The sequence below is a fragment of the Oncorhynchus kisutch genome, linkage group LG6, assembly GCF_002021735.2.
Source record: "Oncorhynchus kisutch isolate 150728-3 linkage group LG6, Okis_V2, whole genome shotgun sequence".
In the NCBI taxonomy this organism is placed as follows: Eukaryota; Metazoa; Chordata; class Actinopteri; order Salmoniformes; family Salmonidae; genus Oncorhynchus; species Oncorhynchus kisutch.
Window position 1 is genome coordinate 11,062,494 of NC_034179.2, and position 21,754 is coordinate 11,084,247.

Below are 21,754 nucleotides of genomic sequence, written 5' to 3' on the forward strand. Positions count from 1 at the left end.
CGTCAGTTGGCCTGGAGCAATGTAGATGGGTTGCCAGGCAACCAACCCACCACACACATATTCAAATATATTATATATTACCATTTTATCCACATATTACTCAGACGTACACACACGCTATGCACACACCTTATTAACACTTTTACACACACACCCTTCCTCGGCTTTCCTCCTCCTCACACTTGTAGTTCAGCATCTGTAACCAAGGCAACACCAGACAGACGGACCAGTCTTGACTGACAACAACCATACTGTACCACTGTTTAATGGATGAAGTAGTGGCTGTAGACTGCACACTCTGTTGGTGTACTGTGACTTGCTTTAGATACGTGTTTGCTAGTTCTCTCTCTGTCTGCAGGGTTTCCTGCCCCTGCCTAATGAAGCAGAGATCGCACACACCAAAACGCTCTTCCGACGCAGGAGGAACGACCGACGGTAAGCACACACACACACACACACACACACACACACACACACACACACACTCCTCTCCAGGAGCGTTGTTGCAGCGCTGATGAAACACTTGTCAGCCCAGAACCCTTAACTCTTCTCTCCAGCCAAAGCAGTGTAAAAGCAGGAATTCTCCTGATCCCAGACTCTCTTACACATAGACAGAAAAGTCTTCTGGTCTGAGTCTGATTGTCTGTGTCTCAAAGGTTTTTAGTATTGCACTATATAGGGAATAGGGTGCCATTTTGGATTCAAACGCTGTCATCCCCAATCACTCGTGACTGTCGACATGAGCCTCTCTGAGTTCTCTCACTGCAGCGTTCATCGTTCCTTCACTCAATTAAATGAGTTTAATCGCAGTTTAATCTGCTTAAAATGTCTCCCGCTGCAGGACGTCAGTGGAACGTTCTCCCCTGTTGCTAAGAAACAACGGAGAAAGAAAATATTTGGGTGTCTGACTGTGAAAAGAGGAAAGTTGAGCCACAGAGAGAGAGAGAGAGAGAGATTTTACTGACTCTTTCTTCTCTTCTATTTCTATCCTTTCTTCCCTTTTTTAAACTGCGTTAGGTAATTGATTTCAAACAGTGATTGTGTACTTTGTTGTTGTTGTGGGTTAAATAGCTGTGGTTAGATTGTAATGTTGCCTCTGGTTTGTCTTGTACTACTGCATGGTCGTATGAGGTAGTTGTTGCTGAACATATGATGGCTACGATTGGACTTTTTAAAGATAGACTGATGATAATACTGCAGTTCTATGGCTCTGGGTTGTACGGCATACCGTATGTGCCTTCTCCAAATACCCTCGGTATTATTTTCCAAATCCGTTTTTGAATCAAAGTGAATATTAGGACTATTTTGACAAATACTTGCGGTCAACCTGTGAACTAGGTAGAATATAAAGTAGGTATCTTTCATCATTTCATCTGTTATTTTTAATATTGAAACTTGACAGTACCAGTTTCCCAAAACAACTTAATGCCACGTGTGTTTTTAAAATGTTCTTATTTTTTGTCAAATGTGAGGCGCGTCAGTCCTGCAGCCCAACTTACATGAGGTGATCATGTTTAGGGTCATGAATAACAACACCCAGTCGCCCATTGCCTTGTCTTCCGTGACTAGAAGAAGAGGTGTTAATGCCTTTGAAAGAGGGGTCTCAATGGAGCACAGGGGGTTTAAAGTGTGTGTGTGTGTGTTAGTGCACAGATCTCAACTCAATTGTTATGGGAGATTCTGGAGCGGTGCCTGAGACAGAGTTTTCCACCACCTTTTACCAAAACACGGGTCATAATCATTTGTTGGCCGAACTGTTCGGACGCTACAGACCATTTTGTGAGAATTACCGATTTTTCGGGATGTCTCATGGTCTGACGAACACCGCTCTGACTCTGTCACCGTTCACCACAGATGCAGAGTGTTACATCAGGGATGTGGTGGATTGAGACACATCCAATGTAAAAAACTACTTAGACAGTAGTAGTAGTAGGGGAAGAGGTAGAAAGAGACAGTAGTAGTAGTAGTAGTAGTAGTAGTAGTAGTAGTAGTAGTAGTAGGGGAAGAGGTAGAGAGAGAGAGTAGTAGTAGGGGAAGAGGTAGAGAGAGAGTAGTAGTAGGGGAAGAGGTAGAGAGAGAGAGTAGTAGTAGGGGAAGAGGTAGAGAGAGACATTAGTAGTAGTAGTAGGGGAAGAGGTAGAGAGAGACAGTAGTAGTAGGGGAAGAGGTAGAGAGAGACAGTAGTAGTAGTAGTAGGGGAAGAGGTAGAGAGGTAGTAGTAGTAGGGGAAGAGGTAGAGAGGTAGTAGTAGTAGGGGAAGAGGTAGAGAGAGAGTAGTAGTAGTAGGGGAAGAGGTAGAGAGAGTAGTAGTAGTAGGGGAAGAGGTAGAGAGAGAGTAGTAGTAGTAGGGGAAGAGATAGAGAGGTAGTAGGGGAAGAGGTAGAGAGAGAGTAGTAGTAGGGGTAGAGAGAGATTCTGGAGATTCTGGAGCGGTGCCTGAGACAGAGTTTTCCACCACCTTTTACCAAAACACGGGTCATAATCATTTGTTGGCCGAACTGTTCGGACGCTACAGACCATTTTGTGAGAATTACCGATTTTTCGGGATGTCTCATGGTCTGACGAACACCGCTCTGACTCTGTCACCGTTCACCACAGATGCAGAGTGTTACATCAGGGATGTGGTGGATTGAGACACATCCAATGTAAAAAACTACTTAGACAGTAGTAGTAGTAGGGGAAGAGGTAGAAAGAGACAGTAGTAGTAGTAGTAGTAGTAGTAGTAGTAGTAGTAGTAGGGGAAGAGGTAGAGAGAGAGAGTAGTAGTAGGGGAAGAGGTAGAGAGAGAGTAGTAGTAGGGGAAGAGGTAGAGAGAGAGAGTAGTAGTAGGGGAAGAGGTAGAGAGAGACATTAGTAGTAGTAGTAGGGGAAGAGGTAGAGAGAGACAGTAGTAGTAGGGGAAGAGGTAGAGAGAGACAGTAGTAGTAGGGGAAGAGGTAGAGAGAGACATAGTAGTAGTAGGGGAAGAGGTAGAGAGACATTAGTAGTAGTAGGGGAAGAGGTAGAGAGAGAGTAGTAGTAGTAGGGGTAGAGTAGAGAGAGAGAGTAGTAGTAGGGGAAGAGGTAGAAAGAGAGAGAGTAGTAGTAGTAGGGGAAGAGGTAGAGAGAGAGAGTAGTAGTAGGGGAAGAGGTAGAGAGAGAGTAGTAGTAGGGGAAGAGGTAGAGAGAGAGAGTAGTAGTAGGGAAGAGTAGAGAGAGAGAGTAGTAGTAGGGGAAGAGGTAGAGAGAGAGAGTAGTAGTAGGGGAAGAGGTAGAGAGAGAGAGTAGTAGTAGGGGAAGAGGTAGAGAGAGAGAGTAGTAGTAAGGGAAGAGGTAGAGAGAGAGAGTAGTAGTAGGGGAAGAGGTAGAGAGAGAGAGTAGTAGTAGGGTAGAGAGAGAAGAGAGAGAGTAGTAGTAGTAGGGGAAGAGGTAGAGAGAGTAGTAGTAGTAGGGGAAGAGGTAGAGAGAGTAGTAGTAGGGGTAGAGAGAGAGAGAGAGAGTAGTAGTAGAGGTAGAGAGAGAGAGTAGTAGTAGTAGGGGAAGAGGTAGAGAGGGAGAGTAGTAGTAGGGGAAGAGGTAGAGAGAGAGAGAGTAGTAGTAGGGGAAGAGGTAGAGAGAGAGTAGTAGTAGTAGGGGAAGAGGTAGAGAGAGACAGTAGTAGTAGTAGGGGAAGAGGTAGAGAGAGAGAGTAGTAGTAGGGGAAGAGGTAGAGAGAGAGTAGTAGTAGGGGTAGAGAGAGTAGTAGTAGGGGTAGAGAGAGTAGTAGTAGTAGTAGTAGTAGTAGTAGGGGAAGAGGTAGAGAGAGAGTAGTAGTAGTAGTAGTAGGGGAAGAGGTAGAGAGAGAGAGTAGTAGTAGGGGAAGAGGTAGAGAGAGAGTAGTAGTAGTAGGGGAAGAGGTAGAGAGAGAGAGTAGTAGTAGTAGTAGGGGAAGAGGTAGAGAGAGAGAGTAGTAGTAGGGGTAGAGAGAGAGAGTAGTAGTAGTAGGGGAAGAGGTAGAGAGAGACAGTAGTAGTAGCAGTAGTAGTAGTAGGGGAAGAGGTAGAGAGAGAGTAGTAGTAGTAGTAGTAGGGAAAGAGGTAGAGAGAGAGAGTAGTAGTAGGGGAAGAGGTAGAGAGAGAGTAGTAGTAGTAGGGGAAGAGGTAGAGAGAGAGAGTAGTAGTAGTAGTAGGGGAAGAGGTAGAGAGGTAGTAGTAGTAGGGGAAGAGGTAGAGAGGTAGTAGTAGTAGGGGAAGAGGTAGAGAGAGAGTAGTAGTAGTAGGGGAAGAGGTAGAGAGAGTAGTAGTAGTAGGGGAAGAGGTAGAGAGAGAGTAGTAGTAGTAGGGGAAGAGATAGAGAGGTAGTAGGGGAAGAGGTAGAGAGAGAGTAGTAGTAGGGGTAGAGAGAGAGAGAGTAGTAGTAGTAGGGGAAGAGGTAGAGAGACAGTAGTAGTAGTAGGGGAAGAGGTAGAGAGAGAGTAGTAGTAGTAGTAGTAGGGGAAGAGGTAGAGAGGTAGTAGTAGTAGTAGGGGAAGAGGTAGAGAGCGAGAGAGTAGTAGTAGTAGTAGGGGAAGAGGTAGAGAGGTAGTAGTAGTAGGGGAAGAGGTAGAGAGAGAGTAGTAGTAGTAGTAGGGGAAGAGGTAGAGAGAGAGTAGTAGTAGTAGGGGAAGAGGTAGAGAGGTAGTAGTAGTAGGGGAAGAGGTAGAGAGAGAGTAGTAGTAGTAGGGGAAGAGGTAGTAGTAGTAGGGGAAGAGGTAGAGAGAGAGTAGTAGTAGTAGGGGAAGAGGTAGAGAGGTAGTAGTAGTATGGGAAGAGGTAGAGAGAGGTAGTAGTAGTAGTAGGGGAAGGGGTAGAGAGAGAGTAGTAGTAGTAGGGGAAGAGGTAGTAGTAGTAGGGGAAGAGGTAGAGAGAGACAGTAGTAGTAGGGAAGAGGTAGAGAGAGACAGTAGTAGTAGGGGTAGAGAGAGAGAGTAGTAGTAGTAGTAGGGGAAGAGGTAGTAGTAGTAGGGGAAGAGGTAGAGAGACAGTAGTAGTAGTAGGGGTAGAGAGAGAGTAGTAGTAGTAGTAGTAGGGGAAGAGGTAGTAGTAGTAGGGGAAGAGGTAGAGAGAGACAGTAGTAGTAGTAGGGGTAGAGAGAGAGTAGTAGTAGTAGTAGGGGAAGAGGTAGTAGTAGGGGAAGAGGTAGAGAGAGACAGTAGTAGTAGGGGAAGAGGTAGAGAGAGAGAGTAGTAGGGGTAGAGGTAGAGAGAGTAGTAGTAGGGGAAGAGGTAGAGAGTAGTAGTAGGGGAAGAGGTAGAGAGAGTAGTAGTAGGGGTAGGAAGAGGTAGAGAGAGTAGTAGTAGGGGTAGAGAGAGAGAGAGAGAGTAGTAGAGGTAGAGAGAGAGAGTAGTAGTAGTAGGGGAAGAGGTAGAGAGGGAGAGTAGTAGTAGGGGAAGAGGTAGAGAGAGAGAGAGTAGTAGTAGGGGAAGAGGTAGAGAGAGAGTAGTAGTAGTAGGGGAAGAGGTAGAGAGAGACAGTAGTAGTAGTAGGGGAAGAGGTAGAGAGAGAGTAGTAGTAGGGGTAGAGAGAGTAGTAGTAGGGGTAGAGAGAGTAGTAGTAGTAGTAGTAGTAGTAGTAGGGGAAGAGGTAGAGAGAGAGTAGTAGTAGTAGTAGGGGAAGAGGTAGAGAGAGAGAGTAGTAGTAGGGGAAGAGGTAGAGAGAGAGTAGTAGTAGTAGGGGAAGAGGTAGAGAGAGAGAGTAGTAGTAGTAGTAGGGGAAGAGGTAGAGAGAGAGAGTAGTAGTAGGGGTAGAGAGAGAGAGTAGTAGTAGTAGGGGAAGAGGTAGAGAGAGACAGTAGTAGTAGTAGTAGTAGTAGTAGGGGAAGAGGTAGAGAGAGAGTAGTAGTAGTAGTAGTAGGGAAAGAGGTAGAGAGAGAGAGTAGTAGTAGGGGAAGAGGTAGAGAGAGAGTAGTAGTAGTAGGGGAAGAGGTAGAGAGAGAGAGTAGTAGTAGTAGTAGGGGAAGAGGTAGAGAGGTAGTAGTAGTAGGGGAAGAGGTAGAGAGGTAGTAGTAGTAGGGGAAGAGGTAGAGAGAGAGTAGTAGTAGTAGGGGAAGAGGTAGAGAGAGTAGTAGTAGTAGGGGAAGAGGTAGAGAGAGAGTAGTAGTAGTAGGGGAAGAGATAGAGAGGTAGTAGGGGAAGAGGTAGAGAGAGAGTAGTAGTAGGGGTAGAGAGAGAGAGAGTAGTAGTAGTAGGGGAAGAGGTAGAGAGACAGTAGTAGTAGTAGGGGAAGAGGTAGAGAGAGAGTAGTAGTAGTAGTAGTAGGGGAAGAGGTAGAGAGGTAGTAGTAGTAGTAGGGGAAGAGGTAGAGAGCGAGAGAGTAGTAGTAGTAGTAGGGGAAGAGGTAGAGAGGTAGTAGTAGTAGGGGAAGAGGTAGAGAGAGAGTAGTAGTAGTAGTAGGGGAAGAGGTAGAGAGAGAGTAGTAGTAGTAGGGGAAGAGGTAGAGAGGTAGTAGTAGTAGGGGAAGAGGTAGAGAGAGAGTAGTAGTAGTAGGGGAAGAGGTAGTAGTAGTAGGGGAAGAGGTAGAGAGAGAGTAGTAGTAGTAGGGGAAGAGGTAGAGAGGTAGTAGTAGTATGGGAAGAGGTAGAGAGAGGTAGTAGTAGTAGTAGGGGAAGGGGTAGAGAGAGAGTAGTAGTAGTAGGGGAAGAGGTAGTAGTAGTAGGGGAAGAGGTAGAGAGAGACAGTAGTAGTAGGGGAAGAGGTAGAGAGAGACAGTAGTAGTAGGGGTAGAGAGAGAGAGTAGTAGTAGTAGTAGGGGAAGAGGTAGTAGTAGTAGGGGAAGAGGTAGAGAGACAGTAGTAGTAGTAGGGGTAGAGAGAGAGTAGTAGTAGTAGTAGTAGGGGAAGAGGTAGTAGTAGTAGGGGAAGAGGTAGAGAGAGACAGTAGTAGTAGTAGGGGTAGAGAGAGAGTAGTAGTAGTAGTAGGGGAAGAGGTAGTAGTAGGGGAAGAGGTAGAGAGAGACAGTAGTAGTAGGGGAAGAGGTAGAGAGAGAGAGTAGTAGGGGTAGAGGTAGAGAGAGTAGTAGTAGGGGAAGAGGTAGAGAGAGTAGTAGTAGGGGAAGAGGTAGGGAGAGAGTAGTAGTAGTAGAGAGAGAGAGTAGTAGTAGGGGAAGAGGTAGAGAGAGAGAGTAGTAGTAGGGGAAGAGGTAGAGAGAGTAGTAGTAGGGGTAGAGAGAGAGTAGTAGTAGTAGGGGAAGATGTAGAAAGAGAGAGAGCAGTAGTATGGGAAGGGGTAGAGAGAGAGTAGTAGTAGTAGGGGAAGAGGTAGAGAGAGAGAGAGTAGTAGTAGGGGAAGAGGTAGAGAGAGAGTAGTAGTAGGGGAAGAGGGTAGAGAGAGAGAGAGAGTAGTAGTAGGGGTAGAGCGAGAGAGTAGTAGTAGGGGAAGATGTAGAGAGAGAGTAGTAGTAGGGGAAGAGGTAGAGAGAGAGTAGTAGTAGGGGAAGAGGTAGAGAGAGAGAGTAGTAGTAGGGGAAGAGGTAGAGAGAGAGAGTAGTAGTAGGGGAAGATGTAGAGAGAGAGAGTAGTAGTATGGGAAGGGGTAGAGAGAGAGAGAGTAGTAGTAGGGGTAGAGAGTAGTAGTAGTAGGGGAAGATGTAGAAAGAGAGAGTAGTAGTAGTAGTAGTAGGGGAAGATGTAGAAAGAGAGAGTAGTAGTAGTAGGGGAAGATGTAGAAAGAGAGAGAGTAGTAGGGGAAGATGTAGAGAGAGAGAGAGAGTAGTAGTAGGGGAAGGGGTAGAGAGTAGTAGTAGGGGAAGAGGTAGAGAGAGAGAGAGTAGTAGTAGGGGAAGATGTAGAGAGAGAGAGAGTAGTAGTATGGGAAGGGGTAAAGAGAGAGTAGTAGTAGGGGAAGAGGTAGAGAGAGAGAGTAGTAGTAGAAGAGGTAGAGAGAGAGAGTAGTAGTAGAAGAGGTAGAGAGAGAGGTAGAGAGAGAGGTAGAGAGAGAGGTAGAGAGAGAGTAGTAGTAGAAGAGGTAGAGAGAGAGGTAGAGAGAGAGGTAGAGAGAGAGGTAGAGAGAGAGGTAGAGAGAGAGGTAGAGAGAGAGGTAGAGAGAGAGAGTAGGGGAAGTAGTAGGGGAAGAGGTAGAGAGAGACAGTAGTAGTAGTAGGGGTAGAGAGAGAGTAGTAGTAGTAGTAGTAGGGGAAGAGGTAGTAGTAGTAGGGGAAGAGGTAGAGAGAGACAGTAGTAGTAGTAGGGGGTAGAGAGAGAGTAGTAGTAGTAGGGGAAGAGGTAGTAGTAGGGGAAGAGGTAGAGAGACAGTAGTAGTAGGGGTAGAGGTAGAGAGAGTAGTAGTAGGGGAAGAGGTAGAGAGAGTAGTAGTAGGGGAAGAGGTAGGGAGAGAGTAGTAGTAGTAGAGAGAGAGAGAGTAGTAGTAGGGGAAGAGGTAGAGAGAGAGAGAGTAGTAGTAGGGGAAGAGGTAGAGAGAGTAGTAGTAGGGGTAGAGAGAGAGTAGTAGTAGTAGGGGAAGATGTAGAAAGAGAGAGAGCAGTAGTATGGGAAGGGGTAGAGAGAGAGTAGTAGTAGGGGAAGAGGTAGAGAGAGAGAGAGTAGTAGTAGTAGGGGAAGAGGTAGAGAGAGAGTAGTAGTAGGGGAAGAGGTAGAGAGAGAGAGTAGTAGTAGGGGTAGAGCGAGAGAGTAGTAGTAGGGGAAGATGTAGAGAGAGACAGTAGTAGTAGGGGAAGAGGTAGAGAGAGAGTAGTAGTAGGGAAGAGGTAGAGAGAGAGAGTAGTAGTAGGGGAAGAGGTAGAGAGAGAGAGTAGTAGTAGGGGAAGATGTAGAGAGAGAGAGAGTAGTAGTATGGGAAGGGGTAGAGAGAGAGAGTAGTAGTAGGGGTAGAGAGTAGTAGTAGTAGTAGGGGAAGATGTAGAAAGAGAGAGTAGTAGTAGTAGGGGAAGATGTAGAAAGAGAGAGTAGTAGTAGTAGGGGAAGATGTAGAAAGAGAGAGAGTAGTAGGGGAAGATGTAGAGAGAGAGAGAGTAGTAGTAGGGGAAGGGGTAGAGAGAGAGTAGTAGTAGGGGAAGAGGTAGAGAGAGAGAGTAGTAGTAGAAGAGGTAGAGAGAGAGGTAGAGAGAGAGGTAGAGAGAGAGAGGTAGAGAGGTAGAGAGAGAGAGTAGGGGAAGAGGTAGAAAGAGAGGGAGTAGTAGTAGAAGAGGTAGAGAGAGAGAGAGAGTAGTAGTAGGGGAAGATGTAGAGAGAGAGAGCGTAGTGGTATGGGAAGGGGTAAAGAGAGAGAGAGAGTAGTAGTAGGGGAAGAGGTAGAGAGAGAGAGTAGTAGTCGGGGAAGAGGTAGAGAGAGAGAGAGAGAGAGAGAGTAGTAGTAGTAGGGGAAGATGTAGAAAGAGAGAGTAGTAGTAGGGGAAGAGGTAGAAAGAGAGAGAGAGTAGTAGTAGAAGAGGTCGAGAGGTAGAGCGAGAGGTAGAGCGAGAGGTAGAGCGAGAGGTAGAGCGAGAGGTAGAGCGAGAGGTAGAGCGAGAGGTAGAGCGAGAGGTAGAGCGAGAGGTAGAGCGAGAGGTAGAGCGAGAGGGTAGAGCGAGAGGTAGAGCGAGAGGTAGAGCGAGAGGTAGAGCGAGAGGTAGAGCGAGAGAGAGTAGGGGAAGAGGTAGAAAGAGGGAGAGTAGTAGTAAGGGAAGAGGTAGAAAGAGAGGGAGAGGAATAGGGAAGAGGTAGAAAGAGAGAGAGAGTAGTAGGGGAAGAGGGTGAAAGAGAGAGAGAGTAATAGGGGAAGAGGGTGAAAGAGAGAGAGTAATAGTAGGGGAAGAGGTAGAAAGAGAGAGAGTAATAGGGGAAGAGGGTGAAAGAGAGAGAGAGTAGTAGTAGGGGAAGAGGTAGAAAGAGAGAGAGAGTAGTAGTAGGGGAAGAGGTAGAAAGAGAGAGAGTAGTAGTAGGGGAAGAGGGTGAAAGAGAGAGAGAGTAATAGGGGAAGAGGGTGAAAGAGAGAGAGGGTAATAGGGGAAGAGGTAGAAAGAGAGAGAGTAGTAGTAAGGGAAGAGGTAGAAAGAGAGAGAGAGTAATAGTGGGGGAAGAGGTAGAAAGAGACTGGGGCCGGTATAGAAAGGTGACAGGAAGTGTCTGCTGAACAGTTTCTGGTGTGGTGCTACTAGTACACCTGTCCAGATGTCCTCCTCTCTCTCTGTCATCTCTCTACAGCTCACATATCACTGGCTGGCTGACTTACTTTGGTGGCGCTCTCTCTCCTTCTCTACCTCTATTCTCTCGTTCCTTTCATCTATTCTTTCTCTCATCTGTGGCCCTTCTCCTTCCTTCACTCTCTGACCTTCTCACTCCCCCTCATCACCTCTTTCTCTCTTCTCTCCTCTTTTCTCTCGCTCTTCTCTCCCCTCCCCTCTTCTCTCCTCTCTCTCTCTTCTCTTCTTTCTTCTCCCCTCTCTTCTCTCGTTTCGTCTCTTCTTTAATCTCTCCTCTCCCTCTTCTATTCTCTTCTTTCATCCCTCTTCTCTCTTCTCCTCTTTTCTCTCTTCTCTCTTTTCTCTCTCCCCCTCTTCTCTCTCTCTCGCCTTCCTCTCCCGTCTCTATCTCACCTCCTCTCTCCCTCTCCCCTCTTTCTCTCTCTCCCCCACCTCTATCCCCTCCCCTCTCTCTCTCCTCTCTCTCTTTGTGATGAATGTGTACTCAACATACACTTCTGTGCCTCTGTGAGGTGTGTGTGAACTGCTGCGTGTGTATGGGAACTGCTGTGTGTGTGTGAGTGCTGCTGGCAGGGAGGACACTGCGGTCTTGTTTGTCTGAGTTTTCTGGCTAAAGGACAAATCTTTCCCCTGGCAGGAACACTTTGCTGCAGAACACACCGCATATAAAAACACACACACACACACACACACACACACACACACACACACACACACACACACACACACACACACACACACACACACACACACACACACACACACACAGCAGCATATTCGGAGTCCCAAATGGCACCCGATTGCCTATTTGTAGTGCACTATATAGGGAATAGTGTGATTTGGGATACAGTCCCTCTTCTCCACTGATGCCTGCCTGCTGATGCCTGCCTGCTGATGCCTACCTGTGCTGTACAGAAACCAGCCTCAAACCCCAAACAGCAAGCAATGCAGATGTAGATGAAAAGGCTTCCCTAGGAAGAAACCTAGAGAGGAACCAGACTCTGAGGGGAGGCCAGTCCTCTTCTGGCTGTGCCGGGTGGATATTACAAGAGAACATGGTCATTAAGGCCAGATCATTCTTCAAGATGTTCAAATGTTCATAGATGACCAGCAGAGTCAAAAATAATGACAGTGGTTGTAGAGGGTGCAACAGGTCAGCACCTCAGGAGGAAATGTCAGTTGGCTTTTCACAGCCGAGCATTCAGAGGTCGTGACAGCAGGGTAGAGAGAGAGAGTCAAACAGAAGGTTTTGCGTATGATGGCGTACCTCCGCTTGTGATAATGAATATTCATCTCTCCTATCACATTTGGTTACAGAGACAGGATTGCTAATGTACACTGGACAAAAATATAAACGCAATATTTTTTTACTGAGTTACAGTTCATATAAGGAAATCAGTCAATTAAAAATAAATTCCAGGCCTTAATCTATGGATTTTATGACTGGGAATACAGATGTGCATCTGTTAGTGAAAGATACCTTTAAAAAAAGAATAACAATAGGGGCGTACACCAGCCAGTGTCTGTGTGACCACCAGGACAGGCTGTTGAGGCTGTTGATTGTGGCCTGTGGAATGTTGTCCCACTCCTCTTCAATGGCTGTGCGAAGTTCCTGGATATTGGCTTGAACTGGAACACGCTGTCGTACGCGTTGATCCAGAGCATCCCAAACATGCTCAATGTCTGGTGACTATGAACTTGGACATGTTTAGCTTCCAGGACTACAGATCCTTGCGACATGGGGCCTTGCATTATCATGCTGAAACATGAGGTGGTGGATGAATGGCACAACAACGGGCCTCTGGATCAAGTCACCGTATCTCTGGGCTTTCAAATTACTAACTGGTACCCCCTGTATATAACCTCATTACTAACTGGTACCCCCAGTATATAGTCTCATTACTAACTGGTACCCCCTGTATATAACCTCATTACTAACCGGTACCCCCTGTATATAACCTCATTACTAATCGGTACCCCCTGTATATAACCTCATTACTAACCGGTACCCCCTGTATATAACCTCATTACTAACCTGTATATAACCTCATTACTAACCGGTACCCCCTGTATATAACCTCATTACTAACCTGTATATAACCTCATTACTAACCTGTACCCCCTGTATATGACCTCATTACTAACCTGTATATAACCTCATTACTAACCGGTACCCCCTGTATATAACCTCATTACTAACCGGTACCCCCTGTATATAACCTCATTACTAACCGGTACCCCCTGTGTATAACCTCATTACTAACCTGTATATAACCTCATTACTAACCTGTACCCCCTATATATAACCTCATTACTAACCGGTACCCCCTGTGTATAACCTCATTACTAACCTGTATATAACCTCATTACTAACCTGTATATAACCTCATTACTAACCGGTACCCCCTCTATATAACCTCATTACTAACCGGTACCCCCTCTATATAACCTCATTACTAACCGGTACCCCCTGTATATAACCTCATTACTAACCGGTACCCCCTGTATATAACCTTATTACTAACCGGTACCCCCTGTATATAACCTCATTACTAACCGGTACCCCCTGTATATAGCCTCATTACTAACCGGTACCCCCAGTATATAGTCTCATTACTAACCTGTACCCCCTGTATATAACCTCATTACTAAACGGTACCCCCTGTGTATAACCTCATTACTAACCTGTATATAACCTCATTACTAACCTGTACCCCCTATATAACCTCATTACTAACCGGTACCCCCTGTGTATAACCTCATTACTAACCTGTATATAACCTGATTACTAACCGGTACCCCCTCTATATAACCTCATTACTAACCGGTACCCCCTGTATATAACCTCATTACTAACCGGTACCCCCTGTGTATAGCCTCATTACTAACCGGTACCCCCCTGTATATAACCTCATTACTAACCGGTACCCCCTGTATATAACCTCATTACTAATCGGTACCCCCTGTATATAGCCTCATTACTAACCGGTACCCCCAGTATATAACCTCATTACTAACGGTACCCCCTGTATATAACCTCATTACTAAACGGTACCCCCTGTATATAACCTCATTACTAAACGGTACCCCCTGTATATAACCTCATTACTAACCGGTACCCCCTGTATATAACCTCATTACTAACCGGTACCCCCTGTATATAACCTCATTACTAACCGGTACCCCCTGTATATAACCTCATTACTAACCGGTACCCCCTGTATATAACCTCATTACTAACCGGTACCCCCTGTATATAACCTCATTACTAAACGGTACCGCCTGTATATAACCTCATTACTAGCCGGTACCCCCTGTATATAACCTCATTACTAACCGGTACCCCCTGTATATAACCTCATTACTAACCGGTACCCCCTGTATATAACCTCATTACTAACCGGTACCCCCTGTATATAACCTCATTACTAACCGGTACCCCCTGTATATAACCTCATTACTAACCGGTACCCCCTGTATATAACCTCATTACTAACGGTACCCCCTGTATATAACCTCATTACTAACCTGTATATAACCTCATTACTAACCAGTACCCCCTGTATATAACCTCATTACTAACCTGTATATAACCTCATTACTAACCAGTACCCCCTGTATATAACCTCATTACTAACCGGTACCCCCTGTATATAACCTCATTACTAACCGGTACCCCCTGTATATAACCTCATTACTAACGGTACCCCCTGTATATAACCTCATTACTAACCTGTATATAACCTCATTACTAACCAGTACCCCCTGTATATAACCTCATTACTAACCGGTACCCCCTGTATATAGCCTCATTACTAACCGGTACCCCCTGTATATAGCCTCATTACTAACGGTACCCCCTGTATATAACCTCATTACTAACCGGTACCCCCTGTATATAACCTCATTACTAACCGGTACCCCCAGTATATAACCTCATTACTAACCGGTACCCCCTGTATATAACCTCATTACTAACCGGTACCCCCTGTATATAACCTCATTACTAACCGGTACCCCCCTGTATATAACCTCATTACTAACCGGTACCCCTGTATATAGCCTCATTACTAACCGGTACCCCCTGTATATAGCCTCATTACTAACGGTACCCCCTGTATATAACCTCATTACTAACCGGTACCCCCTGTATATAACCTCATTACTAACCGGTACCCCCTGTATATAACCTCATTACTAACCGGTACCCCCTGTATATAACCTCATTACTAACCGGTACCCCCTGTATATAACCTCATTACTAACCGGTACCCCCTGTATATAACCTCATTACTAACCGGTACCCCCTGTATATAACCTCATTACTAACCGGTACCCCCTGTATATAACCTCATACTAACCGGTACCCCCTGTATATAACCTCATTACTAACCGGTACCCCCTGTATATAGCCTCATTACTAACGGTACCCCCTGTATATAACCTCATTACTAACCGGTACCCCCTGTATATAACCTCATTACTAACCGGTACCCCCTGTATATAACCTCATTACTAACCTGTATATATTATTGTATTATTACTACATTGTTGGAGCTAGAAACACAAGCGTTTCACTGCACCTGCGATTACATCTGCAAATCTGTGTACGCGCCTGTCTGTCTCTCTGCCTGTCTACCTGTCTCTCATCACACGGTTTGAATCTGCCTCCTTTCCTCTTACAACTACCGACTAACCAGGATGACCTCACGTTTGCTTTGTTGACACAGATGAGGACACACACACACACACACACACACACACACAGTAGTATTGGACCAGGAATAGGTTAGCCGTCTTTGCTGCTAATGAAATGTAGTGAATCCATACACCAGTCGATAAAGCACCTGTCTGGAACATAATAAAACATCTAAACGTTGAGGTAGTTGTATTGAGTGGTTCCCCTCTGCTGGTTGGATCGATTGGCTGGTCTGGGTCAGAGAAGAAGGCTGTGTCCCAAATGGCAACCTTTTCCATAGTGAAGTGACCAGGTAGTGCACTATGTAGGGAATAGGGTGCCATTCTGGTCACACCCAAGGTGTTTCCTAATCAAAGGGTAAGGGCAGCAAGCCTCGGATCTCTGTCGTCACGGCAACAGCAGCTATCAGCAACCAGCTGCAGATCCATGTTTATGTCTGTCTGTCATCTCTCATACCACTTTTTAGTTGCCATGTAGAAGTGTGTAATTAAATCTGTAGTTGTTTTGCTTGTTGGTTTTGTTGTCCATCCCCTCCCCATCCCATATGCCCTCCCCATTCCCTCTCCTCCTCCCCTCCCCATTCCCTCTCCTCCTCCTCTTCCCCATTCCCTCCCCTCTCCTCCTCCTCCCCATTCCCTCCCCTCCCCATTCCCTCTCCTCCTCCTCCTCCCCATTCCCTCTCCTCCCCATTCCCATTCCCTCTCCTCCCCCTCCCCATTCCCTCTCCTCCCCCTCCCCATTCCCTCTCCTCCCCCTCCCCATTCCCTCTCCTCCTCCTCCCATTCCCTCTCCTCCTCCTCCCCTCCCCATTCCCTCTCCTCCTCCTCCCCATTCCCTCTCCTCCCCATCCCCATTCCCTCTCCTCCCCATCCCCATTCCCTCTCCTCCTCATTCCCTCTCCTCCTCCTCCTCCTCCCCATCCCCATTCCCTCTCCTCCCCCTCCCCATTCCCTCTCCTCCTCCTCCCATTCCCTCTCCTCCTCCTCCCCTCCCCATTCCCTCACCTCCCCATTCCCTCTCCTCCTCCTCATTCCCTCTCCTCCTCCTCCCCATCCCCATTCCCTCACCTCCCCATTCCCTCTCCTCCTCCTCATTCCCTCTCCTCCTCCTCCCCATCCCCATTCCCTCCTCCTCCCCATCCCCATTCCCTCTCCTCCTCCTCCCCATCCCCATTCCCTCTCCTCCCCCTCCCCATCCCTCTCCTCCTCCCCCTCTCCTCCCTCTCCCTTCCCCATTCCCTCTCCTCCCCCTCCCCATTCCTCCCCTCCCAATTCCCTCTCCTCCTCCTCCCCATTCCCTCTCCTCCCTCTCCATTCCCCTCTTGCTTTGTGTCCTCTTGTGTTTTCCATCCTCGGTCATCCTCCATTCCAACACACTGTCATGCTGCTTTTAGAGGGTTGCACCACATCATCCAGGACCATCTAGACCTAACCGTGCTGCTGCCGCCCGGGGGGAAACGACTGGTCAGTACCAGGTAAAGTAGAGACACGCCCAGGAGGGGAGGAGGAGGGTGGATAGGACCATCTAGACCTAACCGTGCTGCTGCCGCCCGGGGGGAAACGACTGGTCAGTACCAGGTAAAGTAGAGACACGCCCAGGAGGGGAGGAGGAGGGTGGATAGGACCATCTAGACCTAACCGTGCTGCTGCCGCCCGGGGGGAAACGACTGGTCAGTACCAGGTAAAGTAGAGACACGCCCAGGAGGGGAGGAGGAGGGTGGATAGGACCATCTAGACCTAACCGTGCTGCTGCCGCCCGGGGGGAAACGACTGGTCAGTACCAGGTAAAGTAGAGACACGCCCAGGAGGGGAGGAGGAGGGTGGATAGGACCATCTAGACCTAACCGTGCTGCTGCCGCCCGGGGGGAAATGACTGGTCAGTACCAGGTAAAGTAGAGACACGCCCAGGAGGGGAGGAGGAGGGTGGATAGGACCATCTAGACCTAACCGTGCTGCTGCCGCCCGGGGGGAAACGACTGGTCAGTACCAGGTAAAGTAGAGACACGCCCAGGAGGGGAGGAGGAGGGTGGATAGGACCATCTAGACCTAACCGTGCTGCTGCCGCCCGGGGGGAAACGACTGGTCAGTACCAGGTAAAGTAGAGACACGCCCAAGAGGGGAGGAGGAGGGTGGATAGGACCATCTAGACCTAACCGTGCTGCTGCCGCCCGGGGGGAAACGACTGGTCAGTACCAGGTAAAGTAGAGACACGCCCAGGAGGGGAGGAGGAGGGTGGATAGGACCATCTAGACCTAACCGTGCTGCTGCCGCCCGGGGGGAAACGACTGGTCAGTACCAGGTAAAGTAGAGACACGCCCAGGAGGGGAGGAGGAGGGTGGATAGGACCATCTAGACCTAACCGTGCTGCTGCCGCCCGGGGGGAAACGACTGGTCAGTACCAGGTAAAGTAGAGACACGCCCAGGAGGGGAGGAGGAGGGTGGATAGGGGAGGAGAGGAGGGTGGATAGGACCATCTAGACCTAACCGTGCTGCTGCCGCCCGGGGGGAAACGACTGGTCAGTACCAGGTAAAGTAGAGACACGCCCAGGAGGGGAGGAGGAGGGTGGATAGGGGAGGAGAGGAGGGTGGATAGGGGAGGGGAGGAGGGTGGATAGGGAAGGGGAGGAGGGTGGATAGGGAAGGGGAGGAGAGGAGAGTGGATAGGGAAGGGGAGGAGGGTGTATAGGGGAGGGGAGGAGGGTGGATAGGGGAGGAGAGGAGGGTGGATAGGGAAGGGGAGGAGAGGAGAGTGGATAGGGAAGGGGGAGGAGGGTGGATAGGGAAGGGGAGGAGAGGAGAGTGGATAGGGAAGGGGGAGGAGGGTGGATAGGGAAGGGGAGGAGAGGAGAGTGGATAGGGAAGGGGGAGGAGGGTGGATAGGGAAGGGGAGGAGGGTGGATAGGGAAGGGGAGGAGGGTGGATAGGGAAGGGGAGGAGGGTGGATAGGGGAGGAGAGGAGGGTGGATAGGGAAGGGGAGGAGGGTGGATAGGGAAGGGGAGGAGGGTGGATAGGGAAGGGGAGGAGGGTGGATAGGGAAGGGGAGGAGGGTGGATAGGGGAGGAGAGGAGGGTGGATAGGGAAGGGGAGGAGGGTGGATAGGGGAGGAGAGGAGGGTGGATAGGGAAGGGGAGGAGGGTGGATAGGGAAGGGGAGGAGGGTGGATAGGGAAGGGGAGGAGAGGAGAGTGGATAGGGAAGGGGGAGGAGGGTGGATAGGGAAGGGGAGGAGAGGAGAGTGGATAGGGAAGGGGGAGGAGGGTGGATAGGGAAGGGGAGGAGGGTGGATAGGGAAGGGGAGGAGGGTGGATAGGGAAGGGGAGGAGGGTGGATAGGGAAGGGGAGGAGGGTGGATAGGGAAGGGGAGGAGGGTGGATAGGGAAGGGGAGGAGGGTGGATAGGGAAGGGGAGGAGGGTGGATAGGGAAGGGGAGGAGGGTGGATAGGGAAGGGGAGGAGGGTGGATAGGGAAGGGGAGGAGGGTGGATAGGGAAGGGGAGGAGAGTGGATAGGGAAGGGGGAGGAGAGTGGATAGGGAAGGGGGAGGAGAGTGGATAGGGAAGGGGGAGGAGGGTGGATAGGGAAGGGGGAGGAGGGTGGATAGGGAAGGGAGAGGAGAGGAGGGGAGGGTGGAGAAGAGAGGAGAGGAGGGTGGAGAGGAGAGGAGAGGAGGGAAGTGCATCTTCATCAAGTTTTTATTAACCTCTTTATCCGGATGGAAACACACAGACACACACACACGGCATGATAAGTATCAGACTCATGGGAGATAACAATTGAAAAAACCTGATTAGACTCTTAACCAGACTAAGAAACACTATGGTACATGTTCTGTATGTAAGTTAGAATCCAGGGCATGCATAGATCATTGGCTCTGTCATGTCATTTGCTGCTGATCTATTATTCATGGTTCTATGCTTTAGTTCATTAACTCGACCAGAACAGGTTCCTGCTGAGTTATCCCCATGGCTGGGTCTTTGCTGTATATGAATAATAGGAGCAGACGGACTCCACACGTCTCCCTCAAAGCTTTTATCTTACCTACCTACTAGAATACTATACACTGATCTGGCCCCCCAGGAGAGGGGACCAGCGAGGCTGATGGATAGACACGCTGTAAATGTTCACACACAGCCGTCTGGAGCTCAGGACTAAATCACCTGCGTCTCTTTACAACACCATCCTTTTCCACCCCATTTCTGTCTAGCCCTCCCCCCCTTAAGAGCACCAACCAAATAGCAGAAAGCTCTCCTCTCTTATTCCCTCTTCACCTTGACACCTGTCTCCTGCTCTCTTCTCGCTCAGCTTAGTGCCTCAGGGGACACGGAAGCACCGTCCTGGTGTAGTCGGCCTCCTGGTGTAGTCGGCCTCCTGGTGTAGTCGGCCTCCTGGTGTAGTCGGCCTCCTGGTGTAGTCGGCCTCCTGGTGTAGTCGGCCTCCTGGTGTAGTCGGCCTCCTGGTGTAGTCGGCCTCCTGGTGTAGTCGGCCTCCTGGTGTAGTCGGCCTCCTGGTGTAGTCGGCATCCTGGTGTAGTCAGTCTGGAGACCTATTATTATTGGTTGAACGTTAGCAACCATTATTCATCAGAGTCTTTGTACATTTGCAGCTGAGTTTAAAGCCCAATAAATGTTGTGGGCAGAATTATTCTGCACTTTATTTAATCTCCTGCTCGATAGATCATTACTTTTCAGACAGCCAATAAAGACATCAACGTGATGCTGTTGTATTGACATATTCAAGGTCTCTTATTATAAAATTCTCCCTTTGACCACTCAAGTGGCTTAAAAAAAAAAAGACACTTCTAAAATGTTCCCTCTGTGTTGATATTGCCAGACAGTGACAGTGTGCTTTACAAGCTAAGAAAAGTTCCAAAACATTTTAAGGAAAATGTCTGTAAAAAAAGCGGACTTTTTCTCCTGTTGAAAAGTGTTAAAATGTTAAAAGCGTTATTAAAGTTGAATGTTTCAAGGTTCAAACGGAGCCTTTTGTGGGAAAGTTGAAATCAAAACTACGGCAGACACCTGAACTTCTCTTTCTACCATTTAGCATGAAAAACATTTGAACACCTCTTCTTCAAATTGTGAATCGTTCTATTGAATATCCTCCGACAGTCTTTATGCATGGCGACTCACCTCTCCACTTCCTGTCTATTTGGTGAATCCATAAGACTACTGGACAGTGTGCGGTTTCTCTCTTCTGCCCATGGCTATTCAAACCATGAAACACTGTCGAGGACTGAGACTAGACCACTCAGGAACACTGAACACCTTTTGAAAAGCTATTCTGGTGTGTCTTTGGCCTTATGCTGGAAATTGAGTGATTGTTTAGCTGAAGACGGTGATGGACTATGTGCTGTTACTCTTTCTTCATCTGAGTATTACCATGAAACACTCTGGAGATGCAGCTGTAATACAAGTCTCACACACACACACGATGGGTCGGGGTCAGTCCCGGGGTTAACGCTCATAAAGTCTTTGAATAGCATGGAACCTGGGGCCCTCGGACCGTCTTCATTTTGAGCCTGTCAGTCCCACCCCAGCCTCTCCTCCATCGGTCTGACACTCCCAGCCTCTCCTCCATCGCTCTGACACTCCCAGCCTCTCCTCCATCGCTCTGACACTCCCAGCCTCTCCTCCATTGGTCTGACACTCCCAGCCTCTCCTCCATTGGTCTGACACTCCCAGCCTCTCCTCCATTGGTCTGACACTCCCAGCCTCTCCTCCATCGCTCTGACACTCCCAGCCTCTCCTCTAATGGTCTGACACTCACAGCCTCTCCTCCATTGGTCTGGCACTCCTCCATTGGTCTGACACCCCCAGCCTCTCCTCCATTGGTCTGACACCCCCAGCCTCTCCTCCATTGGTCTGACACTCCTCCATTGGTCTGACACTCCTCCATTGGTCTGACACTCCTCCATTGGTCTGACACTCCTCCATTGGTCTGACACTCCTCCATTGGTCTGACACTCCTCCATTGGTCTGACACTCCTCCATTGGTCTGACACTCCTCCATTGGTCTGACACTCCTCCATTGGTCTGACACCCCCACTCTCTCCTCTGTTGGTCTGACACCCCCAGCCTCTCCTCTGTTGGTCTGACACCCCCACTCTCTCCTCTGTTGGTCTGACACCCCCACTCTCTCCTCTGTTGGTCTGACACCCCCACTCTCTCCTCTGTTGGTCTGACACCCCCACTCTCTCCTCTGTTGGTCTGACACCCCCACTCTCTCCTCTGTTGGTCTGACACCCCCACTCTCTCCTCTGTTGGTCTGACACCCCCACTCTCTCCTCTGTTGGTCTGACACCCCCACTCTCTCCTCTGTTGGTCTGACACCCCCACTCTCTCCTCTGTTGGTCTGACACCCCCACTCTCTCCTCTGTTGGTCTGACACCCCCACTCTCTCCTCTGTTGGTCTGACACCCCCACTCTCTCCTCTGTTGGTCTGACACCCCCACTCTCTCCTCTGTTGGTCTGACACCCCCACTCTCTCCTCCGTTGGTCTGACACCCCCACTCTCTCCTCCGTTGGTCTGACACCCCCAGCCTCTCCTCCGTTAGTCTGACAATGGCGACACTCACAGCTCACTATAAAGCTTTGGGGTGAAAAGGTTGAGATTGTTCCGGGTGGCGGGTGCATGTTTTTATGAGCAGGGAGGGCTGGAGGGCACAAAGGTTAAGTGCTGTTGGTGTTGAGAAGGACAGGAGGACAGGATGGGGTAGATGCATGTATTTATTCATTTTTATATTAATGTAACCTTTTTTTTAAAACTAGGCAAGTGAGTTAAGAACAAATTCTTATTTACAATGATGGCCAAACCCGGACCACGCTGGGACAGTTGTGCGCCGCCCTATGGGACTCCCAATCCGCCCTATGAGACTCCCAATCTGCCCTATGGGACTCCCAATCCGCCCTATGGGACTCCCAATCCGCC

General features: G+C 48.7%; 1 protein-coding gene across 1 annotated transcript in view; it reads left to right on the plus strand.

The window, feature by feature from the left end:
• ctif (CBP80/20-dependent translation initiation factor) overlaps positions 1-21,754 on the plus strand; it is a 190,777-nt gene that overhangs the window by 93,752 nt on the left and 75,271 nt on the right. Inside the window, exon 8 of the mRNA XM_031825897.1 lies at positions 359-435. Coding sequence (XP_031681757.1) covers positions 359-435 — 77 coding nt within the window. The remainder of the gene's footprint in view (positions 1-358; positions 436-21,754) is intronic.